This window comes from Choloepus didactylus, chromosome 2 (assembly GCF_015220235.1).
Source record: "Choloepus didactylus isolate mChoDid1 chromosome 2, mChoDid1.pri, whole genome shotgun sequence".
In the NCBI taxonomy this organism is placed as follows: Eukaryota; Metazoa; Chordata; class Mammalia; order Pilosa; family Megalonychidae; genus Choloepus; species Choloepus didactylus.
Window position 1 is genome coordinate 14,498,462 of NC_051308.1, and position 27,410 is coordinate 14,525,871.

General features: G+C 45.5%; 1 protein-coding gene across 2 annotated transcripts in view; it reads left to right on the forward strand.

Moving 5' to 3' along the window:
- Positions 1 to 368: 368 nt before the first annotated feature.
- Positions 369 to 27,410, forward strand: part of GALNT2 (polypeptide N-acetylgalactosaminyltransferase 2) — a 219,112-nt gene continuing 192,070 nt past the window's right edge. The window contains exon 1 of one of the 2 annotated variants that reach the window (XM_037820840.1): positions 369 to 720. In XM_037820840.1, the coding sequence (XP_037676768.1) occupies positions 589 to 720 (132 nt within the window). In that variant the 5' untranslated portion in view covers positions 369 to 588. Of the gene's footprint in view, positions 1,287 to 27,410 lie in introns of both variants that reach the window. The other variant, XM_037820843.1, reaches the window with a different exon arrangement.

The following is a 27,410-nucleotide window of genomic DNA, read 5'->3' on the forward strand; positions in this document are numbered from 1 at the left end:
CACCTGTCACTCAGGAAGGGAGTGGGGGGCAGTCCCTCTGTGTTGGAGGACGAAGAGGAGGAGGCAGGCGACTGGGGAGGCGCGGAGGAGGAGCCGGCAGGCCGGGGGCGGGGCGGCGCGAGGCAGCGCGGAGGCCCTCCCGGCGGAGTCCCGGCGTGCTGGAGCCATGGAGACGCGGCTAATCCCCTCCTCCCGGCCCGGCGCCCCAGCCCCCATTGCCGCCGCCGATTGGTCGCCCTTTGCTCCCTGACCCGTCTCGCCGCCTCGAAGGCCGCCTGCTTCCTGCCTGGGCAGCCGCTCGGCCGCCACCAGCCGGGGGGGGGGGGGGCGGAGCTCTCGGCCCAGCCGCCGCGCGCCTAGCCGCCGCGGAGGGAGCCGGGGCGCAGTGTCTGCGCGCCCCGCCGCTGCTGGCAGCCCGCGCCGCCGCGGCCGGGGGAGGAGCCGCCGCCGCCCCCGCCCTCGCCCCTTCCCCCTTCCTCCGCCCCTCCTTCCCCCCTTCCCCCGCCCGCCGCTCCCTTCCCGGCGGCCGGCCGGAGGCAGCACTCGCGAGCAGCCGGCGGCCGAGCGCCCGGCGGCGGAGTGAGGAGAATGCGGCGGCGATCGCGGATGCTGCTCTGCTTCGCCTTCCTCTGGGTGCTGGGCATCGCCTACTACATGTACTCGGGGGGCGGCTCCGCGCTGGCCGGAGGCGCGGGCGGCGGCGGCGGCGGGGGCAAGAAGGTGAGCGCGGGTCCCGTCCCAGCCCCGCGGCCTCGGGCCGCGCCGCGCTCGCCGGGCCCTTCCCTCCCCGAGCGTCCCTGCGCCCGGGGCGGGGGCTCGCTGGGTCCCCTCTTCCGGACGTTCTCCCCTCGTCCGCCCCGCCTCCTCCTCCCCGCCGAGTCCCGGGTGGCGCCTGACATTCCGTCTCCTCCGCTGGCAGTCCCCTGCTAGGTGTTTGCGGGGGCATCTACGGGGAGGGTGCCCTGCTGTCCCCTTCACTCCCCTCCCCGGAAGAAAGTAACGAAACCCCAGATCTGCCCTGGGGCCCGCGCCACGCACTCGCCACGGGTTTAAAAGCGGAGTTTTCCCCAGGGTCCGGGGCACACGCGGGCCCCTCTGCGGCGAGGCTGGGGGACTCCCGGGGAAGGGTGACAGGGCGCAGCGCCACCGCTAAGGGGCTTTGGGTTGGCAGGTTTCTTTCTTGCTCTCCCCTTCCTCCCCTCCCGGATTGTTTCCCTTCCTCTCTGGGCTCCACATAATTTAAGTTGATCCTTGTCCGGCTGCTGGAAGCTCCATTCCATTCGGTGGTAAGTTTAGGGTTGGGGGTGTTGGGAAACAATAGGGAGGAGAGTAAGGGAGAGGCAATTGCCTTTCTAACGTGTCATGCAGATTTGGAGAGAAGAGACTAAGTTTCTTTTTTAGCCCTTTGATTTAAGCGGCGACACCCTCTCACCAGCCTTCCCCTTTATTTCCATTTCCCCCCTAGGGGAATGGTCTGGGTGTCTGTCCTTTTCTCTGACCTGTTCCTCTTGGGGGTGCAGTCCAGCCCCGTGCCAAATAAAAGGGACACCCTTGGTCTGTTGTAAGCAGAGGGCTAGTGTCTCTGTCCCCGAAGCGAGGCCTGTCACGGTGATTCCCCCCCTCGGAGCCGGGGACGGTGGCCTTTTCCGTTTCACGCCTCCGCGTTACACACTGCTTAACTGGTTCCCGCGGCTCCATCCCGCCGCTGGCCGAACGTGTGTCCTTGTGCACTTGGATTTCCTAGCTCCACTTCCTCTCGTTTCTTGGGGGATTTTCCCTTTTCTCTGTGCATGTTTAATAAAAGCTCCAAGGGCCAAGTGATCGGGCTCCCGGAACCGTGTAAACTACTCTATGTGCGGTTAGAATCGCCCGGCACACTCGGTCCGGCTTCTCCAGACATTTCCTGGGACTAGGTGTTTAGAAAGAAATTGAATACTATGGTGAAGCCGGAATCTACGCCTGTTGGGAGTAGGAGGTGTGTCAGGCTCTGGGCTTGTGTACATTTCGGCTGGTAGTGTTTGTTGTTTTTTAACGGCTAATCGGCTTTGAAAGCAGTGTTATCTTTTCCAAAATCCGGTAACCCTCATTACTCTGACATTCAATGTCACAGCAAACCCAGGAAATTCTGAGTTGAAGGATGTGGACTAGGGCATACTTGAGTTGTGAGTTAGGTTGGAACAAGAGAATAGTATCTTGGAAGGAGCCAGAGGGGACTAATTATAGATTAACAGATTTTAGCCCTGCAGTCAGACTTCTAAATGTTAAAGCTGAGGTTCAGCTGCTTAAGAGGTCCTTCTCTCCCTCCCTCCCTGCCTTTCTTCTTCCCTCCTTCCTTTCCAGCTGTATGTATTAGATATGTTGTGGGTTTCTTATTTCCTTCATGGGTTTTCTTTATCCAGAGCGGCAGAAGTGAAGACAGCCTTTCCACTGCTTTATTAGCCTAGCTTGCATCTGAACTGACATTGTATTCTTAGCCCTATTTTTTTCTTTCTTTTTTTTTTTAATGCAGGGAAGCTGTTGTATATTTACATAAAGTCACTGTTTATTCTTAAGTCAAATGGTAAAGAGCAGCGCAGTCAGTGGAGGGAGTGCAGCCTTCCGAAGACTATGGTCATGTTAAAATGGCATTGTTACCAAAAAAACTTTCCTTCCCAGTAAACTGTGCCTGGGCGGGTCCGAATAGCCTGGTGGGCTGGTGAGACCCGGCAGAGCTTTCTGTCTTAACATGAGAAAGAGAACCAAACAAATAAGCCAATCTTGGTATTTCTCTTTCCTTGCTTTGCCACTTTCATTAGGAACAGCAACATGTGGCATTAGCGTGGGAGAGGCTGGTTTCTCTGGGCCCCTGTTGGCAGGCTTCCCGCTAGTGGGTGGCTTTGACAGGTTTTCCGTGTTGACCTCAGAAGTGTGATCCTTAGTTGAAATATGAATCTCAGAAGTCTGTGTGGCAATAGGAAGGTACAAGGACCACGTGGAAAAAAGTGGGGGGAAATGAACAATTATACATGGATTGGTGATCTGGGAGTCTATTCTTTCTGTCAATGAACCATAAAATTTAATCCTGGCCCTTAGAATGGTTTAGTGATTTTTTGGTTGGGGAAAGATGTGTAAATGCGATAGCTTTTGAAATTGCTGTAGAAGACTCCTTATTAACTTAGTGTGGTGGGCCCTGATCTAAAGACTAGAAGCACTCGGACTGCTTCTGGAAGGAGTAAATAGAAGCCTGCTGGCGCCAATTTCCTAATCTAGTAGGAAAACTGTATAGGCTTCCTTCTGAGTTGTTTCTGTGGAGTTAGGGACTTGAAATCATCTCTCCAAATTTAGCTCATCCTCATGATTAAAGAAAATATGTGGTTTGTTTAGCTTGTAAAGTATGGGCATAAATAAAAGGTAATGTGGTATGCATGTAAAGGCAGGATTTAAATAGTAACTCTTGTTTTTTAGATATAAGTGGACTTACATCTTTTCACCTGCTTCATACTGTACAAGTCAGGGCTCCAATTCCATTTTAGTCAATTTCTCTGCATCCCAAGGCTTTTCAGGGGGTACCAGGCTTCAGTATTGGGCTTTTGGGGATTGTCTGATTGGAGCCTGCCTAGTATTTCTGCTGCTTCAGCAGCCCAGCTCAGGCTCATCACTGTGTGCCCTGCCTATTAAATAACTCACCGCGTAACTGTTATTCTCCATTTGGCAAAACCCAGAAAGCCAGCTCACCTCGGATTGCAGATTTAACAAAAGAAACAGGAGGGAGTGCTGCAAAAACTAACAAGGGCATCACCCAACAACTCAGGACTGTAAATGCTGAGGTTCAAAATGTGTGCCTTATATCAATTTGTGCATGATATTGTTTAAAATTGCATGTCATTTACATTTATATAGATCCTCACCCCTCACCCCCCCTCCATATTTTGCTCTTTTCCCCCTAAATTGATAATTTGCACTTCAAGGATGCCTTTCCTTTGAGCTTCTTAAATGCTTTAAAATTTTAATCATGTTAAGTCTCCCCTGGGCCCTGGTTTGTTGGCAGTGGATGGAGATGCAGAGGAGAGGGAAGGGATTTCTGTTGAAATGAAGCTGCCTCTGGGTGAAGTGTGGCTGTTGAGGATAGAGAGTGAAGGGCTTCCCAGTATGTGAAGAGTGATCTGTACTGAAAGACTGCCTTTGACACTGTATCAAGCCCAGCACCACTGGTCTGTGCTCTCTGCAGCCGTGGGAGGTAAGAGAAAGCCTTAGGTGGAGGAATTGACCAGCCAATAGACTCACCCAGGAAACTCACCCCTTCCTTATCTGAGGAGGGCCAGGTCTTGAAGCCCTTGCTCTGGGTGGTCAAGGGATGGAGGAAACTTTGGATGTAATATTGTAGGAATGCATTTGAGAAGGATCTTTTTGGAAGAGTGAGGGGCCTTACTCTTCTGCAGCATGGCATGTATGTAAGGGAACATGGGGTGCGAAACTGGAAAAGGAATTTGGGATTTATTGTAGAGGGCTTTGAATGCCAACCTGACATTCTGGTTCTTAATTTGGGTGTTTGTAGGGAACCAGTAAAGTTTATTGAGTTTGCTAGTAGGCATTCAGTGAAGGAGAAAGGCACAGAGCCCCTCTTTGGACATGGAGTGAGACCTCACTTTGTACCTTGTCCTGCTTAGTGGCCTTTATTAATTTGCCGAACCTCTCTGAAAGTCAGTTTTCTCAGCTTCACAGTGGGGAAAATCATTCTGACCTTGTGACTTTTTTTTTTAGAATTAAATGCTGTTTCTAAGTGCTGGCAAATAGTAGGGGCTGAATAAATGGTATCTCAAAAAAGAAAAAAAAAAAAAAGCCCAAATATCCCCTTGGGAATGTGAGAACCTTAAATGTCCCTTAAATGTCTTCTTAGTCTCCGAAAAATTACTGTCTGTCTGTCTTTGAGCAATTTTTCTTCCTTATCCGTACCTTCAAGACTGATTTTATTGGTTCATGTGGGGATTGTACTATGAACATTGAATCCCACTGAGGCCTGACCTTTTGGAAAGTTGTCCAGACACCATGGCCATCTCTTGTACTCAGTTGCAGTGTCTGAGTGGGGTTCCCATTAGTAGGCAGCAAGCAAAAGAATGAAAGAAGAATGTACATTTCCTTGGCGGGTTGGGGGAAAATCGTTGGCAGTGTAACTGGTAGACGTCTCCTTCAGTGTGGGCTTCTTGGGGTGGAGGAGGCGGGCCCTGTGTCCACTCCCTGCCCAGGCCTTCTGGATTCTCTCACCTTCCTCTGCTGTCCTGCCTCTCCTGTAAGGAGCGGAGACAGCTATAATTATTGGTATGATTTGAGGTTGAATCTGAGGCTGCCACACGGTTTAGTGGGTGGCAGCAGATCTGGGAGCACGGCTGCCCTGTGGATGTGAAGGGAGATCCCATGCCATAGCCTGCCATCTAAAATCAGTTTAGAGTTTAAAGAAATCCCATTTGAAATGAGATTCTGAAGTTGAGATAAGGCGGGCAGTAGGAAAAAAGAAAACAACAACCCACAACCGGATAGCCAGAGAATCTGACAAATGGCACCGTAATATAAACTCTTCTCTTTAAAGAAAATAAAGTTTCCCTATTTCTGGAGTTTTGTTGTGGCTGCCTCAGGGTGTCCAAACATAATGGAAACAGATTGTGACTGATAAACAGTGCAAAATAATGAGTTCTTCCCTTACCCCTCTAGCAAAAATGAAGAAAGTCACTGTACCCAGCACCAAGTGGGGTCGACTGGCTCAGACTGTCAGACCTTGGTTTGGGAGGAGGGAGAGAGGGAGACCCAGGAAGCTGTTAAAGGTTTTGTGGAGGCGTCAGGCTCCCTGTAAATCTCTCCACCCTAGCTCCTGATGAGTGGGGGACTTCCTACTTGGATCAGAGGAAGAGGTATTTGAGAGGTAGTCAGACAACTTATTTGGAGGAAAGAGAAAGACATATATATATATGTATTTCTTTATCATTCATCTATCTATATGTTCTCATTGCTGCTTCTCATGTTTCTCAGCTTTGGTGAGATGGAAAGCAATTTGATAAGATGTTACTTTCAATGTCAAAGCAAGGAATACTTTCCTACCTACCTTCTAGCAAATCTAGAGGTAGGTGGCTTTAGTTGAAGGAGATAGGGGTGGCTGGGAAGGCTGCTGGGGCCAAGACACAAGCGCAGGCAGGATTTCACTGGGAGGTTCTGGGTGAGATACCAGGAAGGAGGCAAAGTAATTCCTGGAAAAACCTGTGAAGTCTCCTGGCTGGCCCAGCAGGATATGTGCAACTAGGAAACATCCAAACCTGGCCAAGTGCCTTCCACTGTTTGTTGTTCTACTTTGCTTCACCTCCTGAAGCTCCCCGTGAACCTTGTTCTGGAAGCTTTGTCAGGGGGAGGTGATGCTGAGACATTCAGACAGGGCAGATACCCAGATGGAAACATACACATATGGCCATGCCATGCAGATTGAAAGAGTGGATGTTAAATAAATTTGCTCTTATCTTGAGATCCTTGAGTACCCCCCCCCCCCATTTCCCCCATCCCCAGCCTCTCAGCTGCCTGGGTTTTCCCGTGGGATCCCTCCCTGAGATCAGTAATTAAAGGATTGAAACCTGCCAACCAGGGGGGCTTCCAGGACCCTTGTCAGTGCCCATGCCACAGTAGTCGATATGTGTTTTGAGTATCATTCCTGTAAATGTGACACTTGGATTGGAGAAAATGTTGGCCAGTTCTCATCTCCATGACCTGAAAGATTATTTTCCCCTTGAATAAGCCTTTGATATTGTGTCATGGGTCCCTGCCTCTAGACTGCCTTATTGGTGAGCTTTCTTAGGAAGGACCTTTTGGCACTTCCACAAACAGACTCTCTTGGATGAGTTCCAGGATAGGTTCTGCCCGACAAAGAATTTTCCTCCTTGGAACGAGCTCACCAGTGGACAAGGTACTTTCACCCTCAGAGTCAGAACTTGACCTTGATCTCAACCGGCGTGAGGATTGCCTGGCCTCCAGACATGTGCTTGGTCATAAGGATTAAGCCCAGATGTGTGTGGAGATATCAGGAACGTGTATTATTTGTTTACCTGTCCAGTCTAAAAAGCCTCTCGCCTTCCTCCTTTTTAGACCATGGCCATATTGTGGCTGTTTCTAGGAAATAAAGAAACCAGGCTTAAGGCACAAATAAGTCCTTCCCAGGTACATCACATTCTCTTTTCCTATTGTCATTCACCCATACCAGCTTTTTCCTGGCCCTAGGCAGGTGAATCTGTGTAATTTCTTCTGGCCGCTCCTGCTCAGACTTTGCCTCTTGCATTGTGCAAGCTTGGCGTTTTTGCATTTAGTCATGTACAGTATTACTGGCCTGGAAGCATGTGTCATTTTTACGGATTGCTTTTCTTAGCATGCTGCAATGTAGATGGCAGTGATTCATCAGAGCTGGGTTTGACAAAAAAAACAAAAATCTGTCACTTCGAGTCTCCCTCATGGGCTTAAATTTAAAAGCTTTCTTGGGCTCTGGGAGTTATGAGTGTCCTGTGTCTTGCTAAGACCTCCAGTACTAAAGAAGCAGCTGAGGAGTGACCGCCTGGGGAACGTGGAATGGGCCAGTTACTCATGGCTCCAGCCTGAAGTCTCCAGGATGCCTGCTCCGGTGAACTGTTTCTTCTGCCTCTGCTTCCCGGGAGCTCCCCACAGAGCCCTGTGAGTCTCTCCCAGGCCAATCCTGCTCTGCCACCTGGTCCTGCCCAGGGCTAGGCAATTTCCTGTCCAGTGATCCTTTGGGAGGAGGAATGGCCCTGAGGGCTGTGGGGAGAGTTACTGAATTTCTAGAGCCGAAATCAGGACACAGGACTTGGTAGGGACAAGCGTCCTTGGGAGAAGCTGGTTGCTTTGATTCAGGGTTTTTTGGGCCAGATAAGTCTTTGTTGTGGGGGTTGAGCTCTGCGTTGTTGGATGTTTAGCGGCATCCTTGGTCTCTATGCACGAGATGCCAGTGGCATCCTCAGGCCCAGCGGTGACAACCAAAAATATCTCCAGACATTGCTAAATGTCTCCTGGGGGGCAAAGTCACCTTAGTTAAGAACCACTGCTGTAGTCGCTGTTAACTTTGATTTCATTTGTTCCTCTGCTGCCTTTCTTTGTGGTCTAGGGTGGAACCCCCCCCCCCATGAAGTGGACCAATTTGAATTTTAATTTAGTGAATACTTAAATAGCACCTACTATGTGGTGCCAGGTGCAACTGTAGGTGCTTTACAAATATTAACTCATTTACTCTTCCAAACAACCCTCTTATTGCTCCCATTTTATAGATGAAGAAACTGAAATACAGAAAGGTTGTTACGTTCCCAAGGTCTCAGAGCTAGTTGGTGGCAGAACCGGGGTTGACAGGTGGGACGGGGACAGCCTGGGGGAAATCTCCATGGGCCTCTGGAGGCCTTGGGGTTTGTCCAGAGCTAGCGGTCTGGAGGGTTTCTGCTGGCCAGGTGGCTTGCTTTGGCTGCCTCTGCTTCCCATGACCCCTCTTTTGATGGCCTTTCTGTGTCGTGTTGGAATGTTTCTGGAAGGCATTTTGGAGCAGATGCACACATAGTGATTCTTCGATAGTAGCGTCGGTCATTTTGCTGGTTCCTGCATTTTTACTTTTTGGTTCATTAAATATTTTTTGTGTACTTACCCCATGGGCATCTACCTGTACTGAAGATGGCAGTCCTGAAGCTATACCTTCTGCAGGAACAATGAAAACAGGCTCTTGTTGACTTTCATGCATTCTTTCAGTGACTATTTCTTGAGCACCTTCTACGCACCAGGTATTTGTGAATGTCAGTGAACCTACAGACATAAAATTCTGGTGGAGCTTGCATTCTAGTGGGGGAAGACAGGCAATGAATATAACAGAAAAGTCAGTTGTGTAGTGTGAAAGATGGTAAGTACCATGGGAAAAAGAGAGCAGGGTAAAGGGATTAGGAATTGGGGAGTCGGGGTACGTGGTGTTATTAATTTGGTGATCGTGGAGGCCTCATTGGGAAGGTGAGATTTCAGCCTAGTGTTGGAGGAGGTGAGCTTTTGTGGCTCACGTTGCTTCACACATCGCCCCTGGGTTTAGCCCATGTCCGTTCTCTTTTTGGTGATTTCTATAATCAATCAGCTTCTTTCGCTGAATAAATAAGGCATTTCTCTTTCCTGAAGGTTGTTACCTTTGATTTGATCTGGTTCAGTGGTGGTATCCCCTCCATCCTATGGAAATCTTGGCTCTTCTGTCATTTTTCCACATGGTCTCTTGGATGTGTGTACAGATCCTGGTTGAAATGTTATATGCTTCCTTCCTCCCCAGTCCCTCCCACCTTGGACCTATACTGCCTTAGGTGCCTGCAGTTTAATTTGCTGATTGGCTTAGTAGAATGTGCTGTGGAATGATCTCATTTTTTGATTTGTGAGCTGATTTCTCTGTCATGATAAGTTGGATTGGGTAAACCCATAAATAATAACATACGTTTGTAGAGTGTTTCCTACCTGCATTATCGTTTAATGAGAAGTCGTCATTGGTCTCTAGATGTCTGTTCCAGCCATAGGGATTTTCACTGTGATTTAAGTCCCTGAGAATTGCTGTGGGTAAATGCAGGGGGTTGTTGATTTGTGTTTGCAGGAAACCAGAAATCAGAAGACTGCCCAGGACCTGGGCTTTGAAGAGATTGTGCTTAGCAGTGTGGGAAATCGAGGCCCTGTGATATATAGTATTTTTGGAGAATAAAATGAAGATGTGATTTCATTGCCCCCAGCCACTTTAGGGAGGTGGAACAGTGAGAAATTGCAGCTCTTCCTGGTTCTCAAGGTGAGAGCATCCAGCTGCTTTTTTATAGAAGCCATGGGCTATTACGAGGGGGTCATTTGATGCTTTATGGGGTTAGGTAGCATGCCTTTAGTGGGTGTCCGGATAAAACAAGTGAAACATTTACATTGTAGCAGACAACACATCATTTTAGAGGCCTGCAAACTCAGGAGCTGCTGTTAAGGTTTTTTCATTTCTGCTTCAGAGTCCAGTGCAGAGAGTGAGCTCTTGTTTGTTTTGTTTTTTTCCCCTCAGAAAGGTTTCTTCTCTAGACACACTTCCAATGAAAGGTTTTTCTTTCTTAGCTAAATTGTTGTATGAGAGCTTGAGGGGCTGATACAAATTAAAGGCCTGAGTTTCAGCGATGCCCATATAAATTAAGCAGTCTGTTATCAGGAGTTGGGTAAGTGGTGATGACTCTTGCCGGTGGTGGATTTATATGGCTGCCTCACTGGTGAGCTGTTTAGCCCAGCGTGGTTTATGCCTTGAGGCCGCATCATGACAACCCTCAACCTTTGCCACTGACCTACTTTTGAGCTTTTGCTCTGTGACCTTCAAAGGCTTCCCCACCTTTCCCTCCCTTTCCGCTGCCCCATTTCCCTGGGCCAGCAAGCACACCTAGTTCTTTTTCCTCCTGTCTCACCTTTGATGATCACTGCTATCCCCTGTGTTTGGAACATACCCTTTCCATCAAATCTAAGATGCCATTGATTTTAAAGCGTACCTTTATGTTATGTACCACTAAGAAAGAAAAAACACTGTCAACGGAACTGAGATAATAATGCTTTCTTACCAGTTAACATTTTTATTTTCTACTTGTTGAAAGAGCTCTTTTAGATTTAATTAGGCAGAGATTTTTCTATATATCCATCTTATGCATACATTAAAAAGGAAAATATAAGTGAAATAAATCAGATAAGGTGTTCCTAAAACTTTTTCAGAGCCCAGCCATTTGGAACTACTTTTTGACTCAGTGACATCAGTGTCTGTTTTTCTCACACAAAGTCATCCTCTGTGTTATTAAGAGCATTGGTGATTCAGCATTTCCTATAAAATTCATAAAAGCACTAAAGGTCACGGGTTCTGGACTCTTAAGATGGCTTGGCTTACTTTTGAATCTTCCAGGAAGTTTGCCTAACTCACCAATTCACTGTTCTTCCTATCCTATCCCATAATTTGGTTTCTGGGGATGTTGAGTACTCTGCTTTTGTTTCTGGTATTTTCTTCTAAGCCACTGACATGCATTCTGCAGATTTTGATGCTAGTGTGCTGTACATTTGTGCTGGTCCATCGTGACACTTACCTGGCTGACAGCATTGTAAGATGTCACTGATTGTGAGATGCATCCCAATTTCAGATGTTAAAACATGAAAAAAGAAGTACATCTAAGAGTTGATGAGTTATGGACTTTTTTTTCCCTCATGTATCAGATGACACACCATTATTAGAATTCAGCTCAAGGCCTCTTGTCTCTGATAAAGGAAAATGGTAACCCTCATTCGTGTCTTTTCACTCCCAGTTCACAGAATCCATATAAAAAGAAGTGCTTCCTGGTTTTTATTTTTGAGAGGTGAACAGCTGATGAGCATGAACCCATTCAGAAACATTTTTGAGCGTTTTCTCTATATAAGTTATTATGCTTGTTGCTGGGTTCTGCAAAGATAAATAAGACACTGACTTCCTTCAACGAGCTTACAATCACTGAACAAATCAACTATAGATAGGCCTTTTTTTTTTAATTAGGGGTAAGTTGAGCAAGGATTGGATAGTAGAGATGATAATGGCATTGTGGCTATGTTTTTTTTTTTGTTTTTTAATCCTTCTCTTTTGAAGATACATACTAAAAGTATTCATGATTGAAAAAATACCATGTTGGGAGGCATAAATTATGGGGAACAAGATTGCCCAAATGTGCCATTGAAGTTGACTGATGGGGTATGTGAGGTTCATTATACTATTTTATTTCTGTGTGTTTTTGAAAATTTCGTAATAAAAATTAAAAAGGAAATTTATAAATGTGTGCTGCTTAAATTAGCAAACCAGCTGAAAACTAGTGTTTGTGTCAGCTATGGCCAATACAGATGTAAATCTGCTTCTTATAGCTTCTGTAATTTAGGAACTTGCTGTGATATTATGTTTTAGAGGTTGCATAAGATCCTGAATTACCACCTGTTTCACCAGGGAAATATTCTTACATTTTGTATCATTTATTTTTTTTTTTTTTAATTAAATTCAGTTTTATTGAAATACATTCACACACCATACAATCATCCATGGTATACAATCCACTGTATCATTTCTTTTTTAAAGAATGATCTAAATCTTTTGAAAATTACAAATTCTGATGAACTCTTTTGTGCTGGAGTATTAGTTATGTGATATATGGTAAGTAAGATCTCTTTACACACAGGTTATTCAGGGACCCAGAGACCCACTAGAGATTACCATAGGCTTTTTTTTTTTTTTTTTAATCTTGACTACACCCTTCTCATTTGACAAGTGCAGAAAACATGCCTTTATATTCAGTACTTCTGCCAGGAGCTTGCTTGAATCTCTTCATTGCCTGACAGATGAATCATCTTGGATGGAAACTGAGGATGGAAGGGACTTCTGAAGCCCTCTGCCCCCTTTTTAGGTGAGCAAACTAAGCCCAGAGAGGTAGAGTGAGTTGTCTGAAGTCACCCAGCTAGCTGGGGCAGTGCTGCCTGCAGCCATCTCCCAGCCCCCACCTCCTGCTCTTTTTGAACCATGTGCAGTTTTGCTTGTTGACATAAACTGTCAATTAGGAGCTGTGAATGATTTGGGGAAGCTGGGGTGGGAAACCTTTAATAAATATATATTACTTCGTTTTGTTCCCCCAACAGGATACTATTGCTAGCACCTCATATTTTACATTGTATTTGTGAGAGATTTTGGTAAATACTGCATATTTTCTATAAGGTATAATTCCTGGTACTTCAAATTTATATCAGCCTTGTTCCTTAGATGCCTGAAATATTTTAGAGTCCATTGCTCATTTATCTTTCTGTTCAGCCTGCCTGGGAGAAGGTCAGGAACTGATTTTCTTCCTGAATTTGCATATTCAGTTACTGATGGATCCCAGGGTTACTAACTTGCCCCACGGGTTAGACAGCAAAGTTGGGGCTGGGATTTTAATTTTCTCCAACCTACCTAAAATATGGCTTTGGAGAAAGTTTTGACTGTGGTGGGCTTAGAGCTGTCCTCTCTATTCCTCCCTGAAACATGAAGAAGTTGCAAATAGCAGGTTTCGCTCTTGCTGATGCACAGCTGCAACTTCAGGCCTGGAAGGTGCTGATTATTGGTGATCATCTACTTAACCTTTATTGCAAACTGCTAATATACCCGAGCAAGAGGTGGGGGACTGGGAGGGTTGCTGGGTGTATTTGGGCTGTTGGGTGGTCCGAGCTCCAGAACTGAGGCCAAGCCTCTATGAAAGGGGTGTAACTGTGACCATCCAGGTCTCAACAATGGGCTCGTGGAGGCAGGTGGCGCCTCACCTGCAGAGAAGCTGCAGAGGCTCAGCCTCCATATTAACTGGATTTTAGTAATTTAAGAAATCAGAGATGGCATGCCCCAGTAAGCATCAAGAAATAATGGGGATCACTAAAGGTTTGTGTAGAAAGATGTCAGTTGGGTCTTCTCTGTTTTAGAAAGAAAAGGAAAGCGTACAGAGTTTCACCCATCTTTGGGGATAGATTTGACTTGACATCTGTCGTTATTGCAGTTGAGTTTGTACCTAAAACATTGATTTTTTTTTTTTTTTTAGTTTTTTTTTTTTAATTCAGTTTTATGGAGATATATTCATATATCATGCAATCATCCGTGGAATACACTCGACTGTTCACAGTAGCGTCATATAGTTGTGCCTTCATCACCCCAGTCCCTTTTTGAACATTTTCTTTACACCATAAAGAATGAAAATAAGAATAAAAAACAAAAATAAAAAAGAACATCTAAATCACCCTCCCCAACCCACCCCAATCTTCATTTAGTCCTGTCCCCATTTTTCTACTCATACATCCATACACTGGGTAAAAGGGAATGTGATCCACAAGGTTTTCACTGTCACACTTAAAACATGAATTTTAAAGAGTTTTTCTCCTGAACCAGTGATGTAGAGCAGGTGGTATGGTTTTTGCTTATACTGGCTCCAGATTGAGTATTTCTAATGATGTAATAAGTATATATATATTTTTTACTCCAGTGTTGGAGAGCACTGGGGGTCCTGCCAATTTGCACTGTAATTGTTTTAAAGCAAAGCTCTCATCAGAACTGTACGTTTTTACTTTAGGTTACTGCAGAGAGGCGGAGGCCTTTGTGGAGGGCTGGTGTTTGTCCAGGGTCTGAGCTGCTTGCAGAACTCTGAGCCCTGACGACCCAGGAAAAAGGTTGTGACGTCAGGCTCCAACTGCGATATGGGGCAGATTTCCAAGTCATGGTTGCTCTGACCGTCCTGACGCCTAAATACTGGTGTCAGTGGGAAGGTCCAAGTATTGAGAGGGTTGCTGGAGAAATGCAGTAAATTCACGTTGAGGGATTTTGAAGCCATTCTGCATGTTTCTGATCTGGCTGTGCCAGTTTGGATGTATTATGTCCCCCCAAATGCCATGTTCTTTAATGAAATCTTTTGGGGGCAGATGTATTAGTGTTGATTACATTGGAACCTTCTGACTGAGTGTTTCTGTGGAGATGTGACCCACCCAACTGTGAGTGACACCTTTGATTAGGGTGTGACCTCTTGATTAAATGTTTCCATGGAAATGTGGCCCCACCCATTCAGCATGGGTCTTTGATTAGCTTACCAGAGCCCTATGAGAGCTCAGACAGAAGGAGCTCAGTGCAGCTGCAGCCGAGAGAGACATTTTGGAGACGGCCATTGAAACAGACTCTTGCTAGCCCAGAGTTTGCCTGGGAGAAACTCAGAGAACACCCCCAGACGCCTAGAGAGGATCATCCTGGGAGAAAGCCATTTTGAAACCAGAACCCCGGAGCAGACACCAGCCACGGGCCTGTGCCTTCATAGCTAACAGAGGTTTTCCAGGTACCATCAGTGTTCTTCAGTGAAGATAGCCTATTGGCGATGCCTTTGTTTGAACGCTTTTCTGGCCCTTAGGACTTTAACTTTGTAACCAAATAAACCCCCTTTATAAAAGCCAATCCGTATCTGGTATTTTGTATAATGGCAGCATTAGCAAACTGAAACGTGTGTCTAGTAAGAGGCGTCAGGGATGGTTGTGTGGTGAAGCTCTCCTTGGCACAGCTGGCTCTGAGGCCTCTTTCTTGTGACGGGGGTGACGTGACCAAGAAGATGCACAGCTTGGGGTGGAATCTTGGCTTCTCCAGTTAGCTGTAACCTCAGGCAAGTTACTTAACCCTTCACTGCCTCAGTTTTCTCATTTGTAAAATGGTGATAATGATGTTCCCTATCTCACAGGGCTGCTAATGAAGAATTAAATGGGTTAATATATGTAAAATGCTTAGATCAGAGCCTGGATACATACCTAGTAAGTATTTGAAAGTGTTAACTGCTATGATTGATGTCAATGATTATGCTGTTAAAGGCAAGTTCATGCTGACATGGGCTCTCAGACATGGCAGGTGTCTTAGTGTGCCAGACTGCTCTGACAGATACCACATAGTGGGCTGCTTGAAGCAATGGGAAATTATTGGCTCACGGTTGTGAGGCTAGAAGAAGTCCCACATAGAAGCATCAGCAAGGTGAGGCTTCCTCCCCAAATCTGTAACTTGCTGGTGCTGGCTGCTGGCCATCCTTGGGGTTCCTTGGCTTTCCCACCCCATGGTGATGCTCTCTTCTTTCTCTTTCATGTTCTGTTGGTTTCTGGCTTCCAGCTCTGTCCCGTGGCTTTCTCTCACTATGTCTGAATGTCTTCTACTTATAAAGGACTCCAGTAATCCTGATTAAGGCACAACCACATTCATTTTGGCCACACCTCAATTTAAAATAACGTCTGCAAGAGATCCTGCCTACAGTGGGTTCACACCCACAGGCAATGTGGATTAAGATTAACATGTCTACATTGGGTCCATAATTTGGTCTACCACAGTATATATTAAAGAACCCGGATGCTCCTGTGTCCACTGCCTGAATTTCTGCCATGTTTGAAGTGAACCAACCTGCTTTCCAAGCAAACAGCACTGGCCTCCAAGGCGCATGCTTGAAACTCTTCATTACCTGACAGATGAATCGTCTTGGATGGAGACTGAGGATGGAAGGGACTTCTGAAGCCCTCTGCCCCTTTTTTAGGTGAGGAAACTAAGCCCCACAGAGGTTGAGTGAGCTGTCTGAAGTCACCCAGCTATCTGTGTCAGTGCTGCCTGCAGCCATCTCCCAGCCCCCAGCTCCTGCTCTTTTCCAACCATGTGCAGGCTTGTCCTCTGTCCTCCTGTGTTTGGTTACCAAAAGATTATTTCCCAATTCTCCCCCTTAATTTCTTGTAATTTGTCTTTGGAAATTGTACCGAGTTGTGGGTTTTAACTACGTGACTGTATAATTAATTTTTAACTTTAATTGGCAATTGTTTTTTTTCCCCCAATATCTTGAGCTGTTATTATCTGAATATAGTGTGTTATTTGAAAACTTATTTCACAAGGTTTTAATTAGTAAACGTCCTTTTAGTTTCATTAGCTCGGTTTCTGGCTTGCTTTTGAAACTGTAGGTAAATGACAAGTGGAAGACAAATTAATAATTGTGGGAAATGCAACAAAGACCCCCTATGAGAGCCGAGGACTAGTTCTGTCAATTAGCAAAGGTTTGTGTGGCTTCTTTGATACCTCTAATTAAGACAACTTACAACTAGGTTGCGGAGGAATAGATAGACTCAGTGATGGTTTCAAGGAAGAATAGTATATGTGAAATCTCGTTCATTTGGTTATGGTAATTATTATGAAGAGGGATAGTGTGAACTATAATGTTCAACCTGGATTCAAACCTTGCTTTACTACTTAATGGCCGTGTGATGTCAGGCAATTGAGCCTCAGTTTCCTCATCCATAGTAAGGGGTGCTACCTGTTTCCGTAGGTTGATGGAGATCAGCAAGATGGTGCTGACACAGTTCAATGAGGATGTGCTATTATTTTATTTACATATGTTCTCACTCTCCTTTCCACAGATAGTTACTGTGGCCGACTCTGACCCAGGCTTGCTCTGGACCTGATGAGGCTTGTGTTTGCTTTGGAGGCACACAGGCAAATCGGTGATGACAGTTGTGTGTGAATTGTTGGACTGGAGCTGTCAGGTGCTGCGGGCCTCCAGGAAGGACTTTTTGCCTTTCCTTATGGTCTGTTTCCCTCACTTGGGTGATATGGAAGGCACCTTGATCCAGGAAAGTCTCCTGTTTCCTTGTTTAAGCTGAAGCCATGCTGCTGAGTAAGGCTAGAAGTAGATCCCACGTCACATTTGGATTATATCTTTAACGTGCTGTCATTGGTCAAAGCACAGAATAAGTCCCAGGGGGACGTAGAACATGGCAGAAGTCATGGGTTAATGGAAATGACCGGGTGAACTGATGGGATGATAATTTCATGGATATCTGGCTTTACGTCCTGCCTTGCCTTCTGGTTCCAGAGACATTCAGGCTGGTCACCACCTGCAAGGGCCTTTGAAGCTCGCCCACGTCCTGAAGAATCCACTTGGATTCTTTAGTGCTCCGTGACCTGTGCTGTGAGCTCTCCTTGTCCCTCTCCTCTGTGTGCTGAGCTGATTGAGAGTCAGTCTTCTGTAATTTCTGCATTATTTATTTATTCTAGGAGGGGAATGTTTGCTTTGCCCAATCATCTGCAGTCCAGAGGCTGTCAGAAGAGGCCACATTTCAGAGGTTACCATATGTATAAATAGTGGACAGAGCCTGGAAAACCATTCCCAGGGACCGCAGTCAGGAAACCATATGCACATGACATATACACAAGTGCTAGTTAGGCAGGCTGGAGTGCCAGAGACCGAGAGCTGGGCTTCGAGATGACCTTTAATAGGCACCTGCAGCTTTCTGATTCTTGCTACCCATGAAAAGGCTTCAAGATTTAGAATCCACATTTTAAGGTATTGGTCTTTCCTTTCAAGAAAAGCTGTCTTTTCTGTTAAATGGTACCAAGAATGTGCAAAGGAGATGGTCAGCATTCGGCATTACGTTTCTTCAGGGTAATGACAATGAAGAAATTTGGTTTCTACTTGGTGCATCTGAGTTGATTGGAACTAGACATAATTGTGTGTGCATGAAAATGTTGAAAATCCCTGTGGACCTCTCTCAACCTTCCCCTGGGAAGGCGGCTGGAGTGGCCCTGACTGCACCTGTCCTGCAGCACATTGTGCTCTCGTACATGCACATGAGCAGGTACGACACCCAGTGCTGAGCATCCTGGAGGGAATGTGTGGTTCCCGCACAGAAAGGTGGTTCTACAAATAAGAGAAGCTGGGAGTTATGGATGGGACTGAGCTCGACAAACCAAGGGTTTTTTTTTTCAGAGTTCTCCACACACTGCCCAGTGTCGGGAGCTCGTGTCTGTGTGGTGGGGTTTGCAGCTCTGTGATCCCACGGGTCGGCAGAGGGCTGGTCTTGCAGCCCATGATCTCAGTCCCTGGGCCTCCCCGCTCTGTGTTCCACTGTTGATGCTCACATGTGTCTCACGTGCACCAGGCCCAAGGGAGGCCGTGGAGAATGAGGCCTACGTGGGCCTGGAATTTACCTTCTGGTGAGGGGGTGAGGAGGGGTTGACCAAGACAATATCAGATGGTGAGATGGTGTTAAGTGCAGCAAAGAAAAGAAAGTTGGGAGACAGGATAGAGTGGGATGGGGTGGGAGGTAGGGGGTTAGGAGCACGGCGAGGAAGTAGGGCTCCATCAACAGGAATGGCCTGAGGAGGTGATGTCGGAGGAGAACGAGGACCAAAGCATCCAGCCCTGATGATGTGGTGGAAGATGGCCCAGGTGTGGAAGACATCCTGTGCAAAGGTCCTGGGGCTGGAACAAACGTGATGTGTTTGAGCAATGAAAAGATAAGAGCAGGCTGGAGAACGGGAGCTTGGTGAGGGAGGGGGCCAGGGATGGGGTCGACATGAGGTTGGAGCGGTGGTCGGGGAGATCTATGGGGCTGCATAGGCACGGGCAGGATTTAGGATTTGATTTTGTTTGCCATTGTATTCCCAGTGTCTAGCTCAGCACCCAGCACCCCATTGGCAAGGGAGTGAATGAAATGAGGCTGACTCCCCTGGAATTGCAGCAGTGTGTGTGGGCAGTGAGCCCAGAATTCATGGGACAGTTTGTTGCTCAGTGAAGCCACATTGTACTCTCATAGTCATCCCCAGGCTGACACTTTACTCTCCTTCTGGGCTTTTCTTCTTTGCCTTGTGTTAGTGCATCATTTTGCCCCTTTTTAGCTGGGCTCTGCGTGCTAGTCCTCCGATCCTCTAATCCATAACAGCCTGTGGTTTGGCACTGACTGCTCTTGGTTCGGGTGGGGAGTCCCCAGCATTTCTGGGTGCTTGTCTGGCTTTTACTCTAGGTGCAGTGTTAAGATGGCATTAGGGTAGAGTGTCCGTTTGTTTGTCTAGAAATGCTGCATTGCCATTGCAGCTGAACAGACCCCAGCTGTATTTATAAATTAAGCTGTTAAATCATCGTGCCTTAATAGGTGGAGGTGATGCTTCACCTCGTCTGAGGAGTGGAGAGAGATTGCGAAGGGAAGCTGAGGTATAGGAGAGATAATGAGGAGTAGAATTCTAAATTGTTTTAAAGCAATCTAGTCCCTGCTGGCTCTATTTAGAAAAGAGTTTTTCATTATTAACCCTCCTTCCCCCAATTCATCATTATAAAATGGTTCTGTATTTAGGTAGAGCTCTTCAAAAGAGCACACAGGTTAGGTTAAAATGATCCCTGGGCAATGTACTTGTTTAAGGAATATGCTGTTAGACTCAGGCTTATGCCTCAGATTGTCTCTTGATCATTACATCCCTGGCTTTTTTTTTTTTTTTTAAGTTACTTTTGGCTGGTTATTTTAATAATTTCAATGCTGTATGCCTTGGCCAGCCATTTAAAAAATAAAATGTGTTTATATGCCACACAATTCTGCTATAGAGGGTCAGAGGTATAGGGCGTTTGACAGATAAGGTGGAGATGAATTTGCTCTTGTGAAATTGTGGGAGCGCCTCTGAGGCGATATATGGAGCTCCCACAAGATATGTTCACAGTCCAGCCAGTGTCCCTACAGTAATTCCACACTACATGCCCAAAGGAGCAAACTGCGTAATACCGTCTGTTGGAAAACCTCAATCAATCTGTGAAAGGTTTAAGCTAACTTGATGATTGAAGTGTAGTTAATTTTCATTTCTTGTTCTTGATCCATACCAAATTAGGGAAGGAACCTGAGCACCCCCAGACATGTGCTGTGTGGCATGAGACATTTCTTTGCACCATCATGGAATGTAGAGAAGAAATGACAGGATTTTAACCCAGGACTTAGGGTGTCAGAGGAGGACATGGGAAAAGTACATCCTCAGTTATTTGGAGAGTTTCGACATATAGAATAATATGAGACCCTGGGAGGGGGACATGGAGGATTGCACTTGGAGTCATTGGGGCAAAAATTTAGTGAGAGTGGAAGATGGCAATTAAAAACTCAGCTTATCATGCAGGCGTTGGGTTGAGAAATGGTTGGTTCAGACTTCAATAACCAGCACAGCACCTCCTAATAATTCTCCCAGTCTATTAGCAAGTGAGGTAGGGCAGGGACGATGGGAAAAATGCACAAGCAAAGGAAAATGATGGGAGAACAGGATAAGAGGCAAATCTGGTGGGAGGATTTTCTGCAGCGTGACTAACTCATCCTTTGGAGATTGGAGTTTTCTGCTGTTTACAGTTTCTTGGGTTGTTCTTATTGATAGAGGAGGAAAACAGCTGTTAGATGAGTATGTTTCCTTGTGTGTTAAGGGAATTTATTTCCCTTTTCAATTCTTGTGCCTCCTTTTTAGTTTCACCCCCGCACAGGACATAACTAGTATAGAAATGAGACTTCAGTTGCAGACATAATCTCCTGGTTGGATCTCTTGGAGCAATGAATAACTCATTATTAATAGAATGTGTTTAAGGTCCAGCACTTCCTACTTAGCTGTGTGTCTGTCATGCTGTTTTAACTTTTAGAGAACAAGAGAACTTTTATAGAGAAGTGGTGTGGGCAGTTGAGCTTTGGAGTCATGGCCTGATTCAAGTCCCAGCCCTACACTCACCACTGTGTGTTCTTGCACAAATACTAAGTCTCTGCTTCCTGTTCTGTAAAAGTGGAGGTAATACCAGGGCTTACTTCATGGAAACTTTATGAGAATTAAATGAGATGGCACACATCAAGTATTAGTCCTGTGTCCAGGCATGTACTTAGAAAGTAGTATACTGTGTGTGTGTGTGTGTGTGTGTGTGATCTTCTAAACTCAACTGGAAAGTCATTTTCCATTGACAACTACACACATACACTCACTTGTGCACACATGTATGGACCCACAGATATGCATTCGCACACACACATACACCCACACTCACACAGATTTCACTCGAAACACAAATTAATGCTATGGAGGTTTCTATACTTTTCTGCATCCCAAGGAGCAGTTTACTTTACCTGTATCTTTACAGGGCGAGAAGGTCAGTCAATTCAGATGTGGAAATGAAGGTCCTGGCCTGAGAGCTGGTTTCTATATCATTCTTTTCTGGGGCAGGCTCAGAGCCAGTGTCGGGCACAATCCCTTCAAAACCAGTACATGATGTTGCCAGAGAGAAGGGGTCATGTCCTGTTAGGCTGTTCTCACATGCATGGCTTCAGTATTGTAAGGATGTGCCTCATCTGATGACCGGTACTAATTACTTAATTTCACAAATGAAATATATGCAGGGTGAAAAAATTTACTGGTTGATTGCACGCAAATTACTGCATTAAAATTAAATTTCATGGATTGAGATATACTCAGATTCCTTCCTGCTCTCATCTTCTTTCTTATCTTCCCCTTTTCCTTCTCCTTTATGCCTTTAAGTAGTTTTCTTCACAGCTGGCTCCTTTCTTCCGTTTGCTCCCCCACCTACTAGTCCAAATTCTAGACCAGTGGTTCTCAATGCTGGCTGCACCTTAGAAACACCTGGGGAGATTTTAAAAATGCAGATGCCTAGGTTCCCCCAGACCAATTCAATCAGAACTGTGGACCATAGAGCCCAAGCTTCTGTTTTAGAAAAAGCTTCCCACATGATTCTCATGCTCAGTCAGCTTTTGGAATAATTGATTAAGAAGGCATTATTGAGTATTTCCATCTTTTGTCAGTAACTGCTAAAATTCATACTTCTTTTATGTAAGTTTGGCCTTTTTTTTGGGCTTTGAGCTTGAGTTTGGTCTTCGCTTTTGGGAGATTTGAGTGTTTACCTTTATGTTCAGAATTAAATATTGATGGACATGTAATGAATTGCCTATTGGGTTATTGAATGATGCTTTTAGCCACGAGTCTTTCTTCTGGAAGTTCCAAGCTGCTTGATGTTTACAGTATGAACAATGAACAACAAAGGCTTAAATGACAGCTTAGAACCTAAGAAAAAAACAATTTTCTTATATGCTCTGGACTAAATATGGGTGATGGAATGGGGTATTGAGTAGTTGTGCAATCATGGTTTTATTTTTCCATATTATTTCTATCTGGGTTTTATGGGGTAAGGGGGAGGTTTGAACCCATGTGTGAGTATTGGTGATGGAGATATAGCGGATGTAATTTTCAAACAAAGATCCCTCAAAACAGCCTGGTCTGGATCATGTCCCATCAACCAACTGAAAGTGTTGGGACCTTTCTCTTGATTGGAGGACTAATGTTTGTTATTAACTGCTTAAGAGTCACTTACCTTCTGGGGGGGAAATACACAAAGATGTCTTTTCCAGTCTAACCTGGAATTGTTGTTAGTGGTAAGTGCTCAGTGCAGCAGTCCCTGCTGTTCCCCTGATTCCAAGGCCTCTGTGCAAGCTGATTTGGATTGAAGGACAGAGGGTCCTTGTGGTTGTTAATTTTGAGGAAGAATTAACACTGTGATTGATGTGGGGCAGAGTGGGGAGGGAAGGGGTGAAACGCCTGGTGCTTCTGAGGTTTCGGGAGTTCCTGGACTTGACCAATTTCTCTGTTGTAGGAAAAGTGGGACGCAACTTAGGAAGGCAGTAAATAGATTTAGCCAGGGGGTAGTTGAAGTTTTGTGTCTATTTTCTTTTACTTCTGCACATTTCTTTGTAACTCATTTGCAGAAATAGTTGAGGCTTACATGATTTTTTCCAAAAGACCTATAAAAATGTCTATATATAATACATAAAATTATATCTATAAAAGATGTATTTTTCAGTGTGCAAATCACACGTAATTAAACATGTAGTTAAAATAGGAGAAGCCATCTGGCTGTTTCAGTTCGAGCTTTGAGAGAGATAATCACCGTGGGTCTAGGGTCTCACTCTTGGTTTTATAGGTTTGGAAACTCAATTTTATTAGTCTACCTAGAGGCAATCAAGGATTGAAGTTTACATTAATCAGAATGGTAAGACATTGGTAAATAAGAATGACATTTCCTTAATTGATGATGAGAACCATGCCTTTCTGAGCATGCCCTCACTCCTGGGGTGCATGTGCTCAGGAAAGCACAGCAATGCTGGGTGAGCAGCTGAGTTTTCTACAGGCTTATTTCCATCACCCTCTGGGAGCTTGATGAATTGGCCTTCACCATTCTGGGGCTATTTCTGTATAGAATCAATATCCTCTCCCTAGGGTAGTGGTGGAGACTCATTAAAAAAAAAAAAAAAAAAAAAAAGAGAGACCAAAACCCCAGCCTGTACTTAATTAACCTATTGTCTCAGCTCCAAACCCTTCTCTACTTGGCTTTGTGATGTGGGAGCTAGGACTCTGCAAATCACTTCTCTGGTTTGCTGGGTGCTCCCTGTTTTGCTCTGCCAGTAGGGGGCGGCAGAGGGAAGCAGCACGATTGGGGTAGGAAAAGGGACCTGGTCCTTTCTGTTTGCTTCCAGTTCCTGAGAGTGGCACCCCGTTAAAGCTTCTTTACCTCGGCTGCAGCTCTTCCTTTAGGTAGCAGTAGCTGAATTTAGTCAGCAGTTTTCCCAACACTTGCAGAGCTGGCCTTGTGGATTAGAGATTCCAGCACCAGCTGAGCAGGGCCCCTCCTCAAAGGTGTGGGCCTTGGGGCGGGGGGACTTCTGAGTCTTTAAGGTTTCTTAATTCCAACCTCTTCCATTGTTCCTTCAATCCCAGGCACGGTAGATGCTTCCTGCAGTTTCCACCTCCATGATATTTAGAGTTTTTACCCTTTCAGTTACCTGGTTTAACAACTTTATACCTAGTTCACAGTTATTTAACCTAAAGCTGCTTTGTTTGAAACACGTGTAGTTTTCTAATTGGACCCTGTCTGATGCATCAACTTTTCTTCCAACACTTTTTAGTAGTCAGCAAGACTACTTCCTGATCGACATATTATGCTTAATTAGATTACAGTTTTACCTTAGGTTGGAATTTTAGCGCCTGTCATCCTTTCAAGAGCTTAGCTAGGCTCCTTGATGAGGTTGGAGAAATAATCGCTTCTCATCAACTGCATTTCTAAATCATCAACTAGAGTGAGTTGTTTCCTGGAAGGATTGCCACAGATGGCTAATGTCATTCATTCTGTTCTTTTTGGCTTTATTTTTAGAAGGTGACATTTTCCAACCTTATCTCCAAATTCGATGGCCATTATGCAACAACTCTGAAACTTCCTTCAACTTGTAGATGATGATTGCTCATGTTATTTAAGCTACTGACACTTCCAAAACAAATTGAGACAGTGTATAAGAAAAAAGTGTGTATATTATGTGTAAAGATGGATTCATTAAAACAAGAGTTTGAAAGTCAAGGGCCAAATAATTTGGGGGGTGGGTTGGGGAGCAAAGGGGGAAGAAAAGAGGAAATAGATGGAGAATGAAATAATGGAGAGCTAACATTGTTCAGTTTTTCATCTGTGTTTAATTTAATCCCCAGGACAGTCCTGCATGGTGGGTATCGTTATCCCCATTCTATAGAGGAGGAACCCAAGACACAAAAGGAGGCCTGATAGGGCTCTATCCCCCATACTCTTTTCAGCACGTTCTGCTGACAGCATGCCAAGGGAACCTCCATCAATTGAGTGTAAAATTGTATCTTGGTAGCCAAAGCAAAAAAGAAAACATGTTGGTTACATCCCTCTCATTTTCTAAGAAAATGAAACATTTCCTTGTGAGAGACAAATACGTTCTTAGCTTTAAACCTTGATAAGACTCTAGTGGACTTGAACTTCAAGGTCATTGACCATCATAATATATAGCGTCAGTTGGGGAAAAGAAACCACCGATGCAGAGGTGTACATGTGGCCATTTATTTAAATCAATACCTGAAGCTGAGCAGGAACATTAAATCATAATTTTGTAAAGGCAGTTCTGGGAGAGAGAAAAGGATTGCCTCTGTATACAGCTAGCTTCGGGTGCTTGGGCCTGATAAAGGGGTGAAACTGAAGGAGCTGTTTACTGTTCCTCCTGCGTTTTACTTCAGTCTTTGGGGGTAGCATAGGTAGGGGCTAATAGGGTGGGCTTTTGATACGTGGCGTTGAATCCATCCTGTGTATACCTGGGCAAGGTACTTAATTTCTCGAAGCCTTAGCTCCTTCATTTGGTAAATGAGGGTAAAAATAGCATTATTATTCTTTTGAATTTAAACACATAGACTCTCCCAAACATTTGGACAGCTATGGTTTAAATGAACAGATATATAGTAGAACAAAAAACTGTTAGTACAAAAATAAACCGTCAGAGCCAGACAATTTGGGGAAAGAAGAGAGAGCAAGGTAGGGCTGGGGTGGGAAACTACTGTTGAGTATCTGTTCTGTGCAGAACTGTTAAAGTGTTTCACGTGTATTATTTAGTCCTCCCTACAGGTCTGCAAGGTGGATGATGATATCTATCCTCTTTTACAGATGGGTTGAGAGAGTCAGATTTGTAACCTTATCTATGTTAGCTGTGCTGTTAACTCACAATGTGGTGGTGAGAATTGAATGAGGTGATATAGGAGGGGCTCTCGGCACAGAGCATGTGACACAGTTAACATTTATTGGGTTTTGTGTTTTGCTGTCACAAACTGGTCCTTCTGCTGCAAGCATTCTTGTTCTCAGATTGTCCGTCTAGGTCTGGATTGTGTGGGTTACAATGGAATAACAGTGATGAGGGAGAAAGTAGGTGTCCTAAAGCCTGTGTGCTTGTCAGGCCATTTAGCAAGAGGAGAGCTGGTACTAGATGTGGGGAGCGGTCGACGGGCCAAGAGGTCTTTAACTTTGTCCTGTTTGTGGCTTGGATGGACTTCATTGTGAATCCACCCAGTAGGGAATAATGACAGCAAGCCTCGAGTGGCGATGCTGTACCACACATCTGCTGAACACCCTCCATGTATCGATGCATTTGATCATTGTAAGAACCCCGTGAGGTACTTTCATTATCCCCATTTTACAGATAAAGAAGCTGTCAGGTGGACAGAGGTGCATAATTTGCCTTGGTTCCCACATGTAAAGGTGGTAGGGGTGGAACTCAGACCCAGGCCACAGGCTCCTTGACCCGGTATTGTCTCCACTGCCTCCCTCTGTGTGGTGAGCTCCCAGTACTGGGGTTTACTTTTCAGGACAAGGTTTAAGGATTTTGGAATAAAATGCTTTCCTCGGGGATTGGCTTCAGAGGGGGGTGGCCACTACATTGTCCTTTTGAGGCAGTGGGTCTCCAGCGATGGTGGCCCCGTAGCCCTCCTCCCTGTACTTGAACACCACTCCTCCCATCCGGGGAGCCCCTCCCGGTCTCCTGAGCCTGGCTGCTCTTGGGACTGACTTCAGCCAGCAGACGGCAGTGGATGTGGCGTGGCTCCGGCTCCAGGCCTGGCTGCCCCTGCTTTTGCCCTCCCGGAGCCCAGCTGCCATGCTGGGAAGATGTCCAGGCTGTTGTGCTGGAGAAAGAAGCCATCTGGGGCTGCCTGGGAGGATGAGAAAAATAGAAAGAGAGGCCAAATGGAGGACACCCCGGTGCCCCAGGGGGCAGGTGCCAGGCCTCAGACAGATGAACAAGGACCTCCGTGGATTTCCCAGTCCTGCCTTGCCACCTCCACGTGGAGAAGTGGTGCCCGGTCAGCCTAGTCAGTCATGAGAAATGAGAAATCATCGTTGTTTAAGCCACTAAGTTTGTGGAGGACGTTTTATGCAGTAATCTTAATGGGAGCACCTGTTTTTGGTGAGTTTAGTGACAGTGTGAAAAATCCCTGCCTGTGGGCCAGGCTGCTGGGGAGTGATAAGTGGTTCACTCCGCCAGGTATCAGTAGGCATTTGACTTAATGATTCTTCTCACCGAGCCGTGCCATGTTTCGCTGGGTTTGCCTTTAATTTATGAAGGCCTGCAAACCAACTTGTGTGTTTGTGGCATCTTCTCATTTTAGGGCCTGCCAATTTAGGTTGAGCCATGATAGAAAATTTTACCCTGTAAGGAGATTTTAATTACCGAACTGAAAATATTAAATATGTACTTATCTA